General features: G+C 56.4%; 1 protein-coding gene across 2 annotated transcripts in view; it reads left to right on the top strand.

Annotated features, from left to right (window-relative positions):
• The window catches only part of MUL1 (mitochondrial E3 ubiquitin protein ligase 1), a 3,484-nt gene extending 340 nt beyond the window's left edge, over nucleotides 1-3,144 (top strand). The window contains exons 2-3 of one of the 2 annotated variants that reach the window (XM_005428179.2): nucleotides 699-819; nucleotides 1,802-3,144. In XM_005428179.2, the coding sequence (XP_005428236.2) occupies nucleotides 791-819; nucleotides 1,802-2,522 (750 nt within the window). In that variant the 5' untranslated portion in view covers nucleotides 699-790 and the 3' untranslated portion in view covers nucleotides 2,523-3,144. The remainder of the gene's footprint in view (nucleotides 1-698; nucleotides 820-1,801) is intronic. The other variant, XM_031062942.1, reaches the window with a different exon arrangement.
• Nucleotides 3,145-5,361: the final 2,217 nt, after the last annotated feature.

Genomic DNA, 5,361 nt, shown 5'->3' with positions numbered 1-5,361 from the left:
GGGAGGTGCAGACTGCCCAAAATGCCTGATACCTACAACTCCCTTCTAATGTGTTCCTTTCCTTTCCTTTCCTTTCCTTTCCTTTCCTTTCCTTTCCTTTCCCTTTTACTTTCCCTCCCTTGTGTCAGTCAGTGGAAATCCTCTGGAATTTGTGGTTCTTCTCATTGTTTCTTTTATCTCTCAGCATCTAGGTTTATCTACCAGCAGACCCACAGTTTGTTTGTGAAGACAAATCCCTCATTCCTTTCAAACAAGACCTGAAGTGAAGCCCCAACCGGGGGTGGGGGGGCACATCCTGCCCCACAGCTGCTCCTCACTGGGGGATTTCATCCCCAGCTCCTCCTCCCTTGCCCATCAGGTCATTTCCCCCCCGCCAAGCAGCCACAGACTCCTGACAGCACAAAACACAGGCTCTTGGCCCTTTTGCCCCCATCTTAGAGTTCTAGAATGGTTTTGGTAGAAAGAGACCTTAAAGCTCATCCAGTTCCACTCCTTCCACTGTCCCAGGGTGCTCCAAGCCCCATCTAACCTGGACTTGGACACTTCCAGGGATCCAGGGGCAGCCACAGCTTCTCTGGATACCCTCAGCAGCCTCACAGGAAGGAAAGGATTTCTTCCCAGCCGCCCAGTGAGGCCATTCCCCATGGTCCAGGGGTTGTTCCACGAGCCCTCACATGGCCCCTGGGTTCTCATTGCAGGTGTGGTGCGCTCGGTGAAGGACACCCTGAGCAGTCAGTTTGTGGAGAACTGCAAGGGGGTGGTTCAGAGGCTGACACTGCAGGAGCACAAGATGGTGTGGAACAGAACCACCCACCTCTGGTATGTGCCTGGCACCCTCAAACCCCTGTGGTACCCCTGGGGGGTCTGGCAGCCTGAAATGGCCTCGGGCGTGGCCAGAGTGACCAAGTGCCTCAAAGCTGGGTCCCAAAGTAGCCTCCACAGTGACAGCTGCCATAATGGGGGGTTTGGCTGATTTTGGGGCTTTCACAGAGGGGCTGGAGGAGAAGAGAGCATCTAGTAACCCAACATGGGCTGAAGATTGATCAGCCCCACCTTGTTACCCCACCAGAGGATGGCATTTCAAAAAGAAAACCCACTAGCAGAATAGAAATTAATTGGATTTGGGTGATCCCCACACCCAAATCTGAGCTGCTGAAACAGAGCCCAGTGATGCTGTTTGATAAGCATTTGGTACCACCAAACTGGGATGTGTGACACGTGGTGCTTCCCCTCACGGGATGGTTTGTGACAGCTGGGAATGCCACAGGCACGTGAGGAGGTGGGGATGGGGGAAGCCCCCACTGCTTGTGGAGCACCGAGGTGAGGGGTGAGTGGCCTCGTGCACCCCTGGACAGTGCCGTGAGGGGAAAGGTGTTCTCCAGTGTAGCAGCATGTGGCTACAGTGACGATCGTGTCCAGGGAGGCCACAGCCGACAGCGAGGAAACAGACAAGTCTCTTCCTTGTTTAGCACGAGAGTCCATTTTATTTCCACCCCTCACCCCATGCCATGGTGGGGCAGGAGGCAGAGTCCCGGGAGCCCGAGCAAAGCCCAGAGAGCCGAGAACAGAGAGGGGGGACACATACGCGGGGCGGGGTTTTATCAGGTGTCCCATGGGAGGAGTCTTAGGATCAGATTACAGCCTCCTCAGAACGGAAAGGCTCCACACTCCCGAGACCCCCATCAAAGAAACTCCACTCAGGGCGTGTCCCATCTGGCAGTCCCCAAAACCAGCAGGCCATCCCAGGCTGTGTTTCCCATCAGGGGCAGTCAGTTCACTTCCCCCCCTTCTCCCTCCCCAGGAATGACTATGAGAAGATCATCCACCAGAGAACCAGCACCACTCCCTTTGACCTGGTCCCTGCCGAGGACAGCGCCGGCGTCACCGTGCGGGTGATGAAGCCTCTGGATGCTGCCGAGCTCGGCCTGGAGACGGTGTATGAGAAATTCCACCCCTCTGTGCAGTCCTTCACGGACGTCATCGGCCACTACATCAGCGGGGAGCGTCCCAAGGGCATCCAGGAGACAGAGCAGATGCTGAAGGTGGGCACAGCCCTGACTGGGGTGGGAGAGCTGGTCCTGGACAATGCCACCATCAAGCTGCAGCCCCCGAAGCAGGGCATGCCCTACTACCTGAGCTCCCTGGATTTCGAGTCCTTGCTGCAGAAACAGGAGTCCAGCGTGCGGTTTTGGAAAATCCTGACGGTGGTTTTTGGCTTTGCCACCTGCGCCGTGCTGTTCTTCCTGCTGCGGAAGCAGTACCGGCACCACCGGGAGCGGCAGCACCTGCGGCAGATGCAGGAGGAGTTCCGGCAGGCCCAGGAGCGCCTGACCGGCACCGAGGGGGGCGAGGTTCTCAAAAACGCCTGCGTGGTCTGCTTGAGCAGCACCAAATCCTGCGTTTTCCTGGAGTGTGGCCACGTCTGCTCCTGCCACGAGTGCTACCAGGCTCTTCCCAAGCCCAAAAAGTGCCCCATCTGCAGGCAGGGCATCACCAGGGTGGTTCCCTTGTACAACAGTTAATTTTTTGTGGTTCTCAGGGGGGAGACTTTGGATTTAAAGCTGCCACTGGCAAAGGGGTTTTGTCGCCTCGCTGCTTGGGTGGTGGGTTTTGGGGAAGGGGAGGGAGCTTGAGGGAGCGGGTGCTTCACCAAGGGGGCAGAGCAGAGTCTGAAAAGGTGACTCTGCCGCTGATCAGGGCTCATGCTGTGCTATGGAGGTGTTTTTGAGAGAGATGATTCTTTGCAAAGGGTGAGGTGCTTGGGGGAAGATGCAGCTTGAAGCTCTTCTGTTAAGGTTTGGACTCGCAGGGTTCGTGTCATGGTTACAGAGCCTGCAGCCCCTTACCCAGCTGATAAAAACATGGGAAAACAAAAATAAAATGTATTAAGGGTTCTGGGAGGCTGCAGAATTCCTGTGAGGCTGCCAAAGGGCTCCAAGGCCTAGGAGAGCAGGAGGGGCTGTCGGAGAGCTTGTACCAGCGGGTGTGAACACAGGTAATTCTGTGATCCCCCCAAAATGGCTTTGTCACACGAGGGTGTGAGGATGGGGATGTGAGAGTGCTGTGGCCAATGGCTGATGGCTGTGCTTGGCTTGGCTTGGGATAGCAATCGAGATGTGAAGTAATAAAATAGGATGAAAAGTGCGTCTGTGTTGGATTATTCCAGGGAGTGGTGAGATTTGTCCTCCCTGAGGTCGACATGGTGAGCCTGGATCATCCCAAGCCATGGTGGAGGTTGGCTGATGGGGGGACCCTGTCCCCCCTGCACTGGATATGACAGTCACTGCTGTCCCCTCATGACACAGGTGGTGCCAAACCCCCAAAGTGACACAAAAAAGGAAAATTCCCTTCCCTGACACTCCTATTTTGCCATAAATCCCATATGCACCCAAGAGGGTTAATGGACCCAAAGTGCTGCTGCAGTTAACGTTTGCTGGGGAGGTCAATTAGAGAAACATTCCAGGGGAATGAGGGAGCCTCAAGTAGGAGCAGTTGAAAATCCCAGGACTGAGGCAGCCCCTGGGCAGCCCTGCTCCAGGCAGAGCCATCCACATCCCCCAGACACATTTAAAAAGAAACATTCCCATCGAGTGGCATTTTAAACCCCCTGAATTTACAGTGAAAATGATGAGTTGTTTCTCATTAAACATTAACCAGAGCAGCCGGGCAGTGTCCGGAAGGGCATTCTGGCTGTGGGGCACAAATCCACGGCTGGATTTTGAGGGGGAGCAGGTCCCTTGTTATTCCAGAGCTGGATTTTGAGGGGGAGCAGGTCCATGGTTATTCCAGTGCTGGATTTTTAGGAGGAGCCGGTCCCTGGTTATTCCAGAACTGGATTTTGAGGAGGAGCCAGTCCCTGGTTATTCCAGAGCTGGATTTTGAGGGGGAGCAGGTCCATGGTTATTCCAGTGCTGGATTTTGAGGAGGAACCGGTCCCTGGTTATTCCAGAACTGGATTTTGAGGAGGAACCGGTCCCTGGTTATTCCTGTGCTGGGAAGGGGCCGTGTCCCACCAGCTGTAGATGGCGGTGGCTGCCTGCAGGGCCAGGCAGCCCGAGGAACAGAATCCCAGAGGGAACAGCAGAACACAGCTCAAAAAGCCACACTGCAGCCCCAAAACCCAGCAGACAGATTGAAAGGGCAGAATCCCATCTGCTGGAAGAGGTGTCCCTCCTCTTCAGGGGAATGAGCACCCCAAAAATCTCATCCCCTCACTGGGGACAGCAGGGAGGTCAATCCCCCTCAGACCAGTGCAGGACACGGCCTCAAGCCTCGGTGTTTTGCCCAGGAATGGAGCATCAGGCAAAGCCTAAAAATACTCCTTGCAGGGGCTGTGCTTCCCCATTACCCCTCACCTCCTGTTTCCAAGCTTTCCCGGTGATTTCTCGGGCATAGCTGCAACCTTATGTAAGGAGCTGACAGCTCGGGGGCGGGCAGGAGTGCAGGGGAGAGGGGCTTGTGCAGCTCTGGGGGCTGAGGATTTCAGCAAACGAGAGCTTTGGAGATGGGAGCAGCCCCAGGACAGCACACCCCAGCCCTGGCACCACCAGGCACCCTGTCCTTCCATTCTGCTGAGCCCCAAAATGAGCCAGGCTCCCAATTCCAGAGAAACCCTGTAACTCAGCCTTGCACAAACAGGTTCTTTGCTGCTGTTGCTACTGTCCTCCTGCTCCCTTTTGTGGGAGATGCATCACAGATGCCTGAACACCCCAGCATAGCTGTGGCCTGTCCCAAAATGTTATCCCCGACCTTCCCATCACTTGCTTTGCCAGGCAATACCCGCAATGACCCACACTGCTGTGGTAACTCTGCATAGAAAACCCCATGGAAAGCTCACAGTGACTCAGAAGTCCTCCTGCTGAGCCCCGGGAAAGGCTCGTGCAGGAAGGGGTCCTGGGGGCCCCCAGCCAAGCACACCCAGTCCCCCCCCACCCTGCAGCCCCCCACAAAGTGCCAGAGGCCACAGATGGCTCTGCAGGGCGCGTGAGGCTGTGCCCAGGGCTCCTGGGAACTGGCGCTGGGCTCCCCAGCGCTGTGGAGGGGTCGGTTCCAGACTTTCCGGGAGCGGCTGGAGAGGCTCACTCTGAACTCCCTAAAGGTGTCTGTGGGGTAGTCTGGGCTCCCCAGATGTGGCTGTGGGGCAGCTCTGGGCTCCCCAAAACTGCTGTGGGGCCACCTAAGCTCTCCGAGGGTCCTTGTAGGGCAGCTCTGGACTCCCCAGGAATGCTGAGGGGCAGGTTGGGGAATCCGGAGGATGAAGCGTGGCAGCTCCAGGCTCCGCAGTGTGTCTGCCAGGCGGCTCTGGGATCTCTGCGGATGCTGTGGGACGCTCCGAGGATGCTCCGAGACAGCTCCGTGCTC

Source organism: Geospiza fortis, unplaced genomic scaffold (genome assembly GCF_000277835.1).
Source record: "Geospiza fortis unplaced genomic scaffold, GeoFor_1.0 scaffold353, whole genome shotgun sequence".
NCBI classification, from domain to species: Eukaryota; Metazoa; Chordata; class Aves; order Passeriformes; family Thraupidae; genus Geospiza; species Geospiza fortis.
This window is presented reverse-complemented; position numbering and strand designations above follow the sequence as displayed.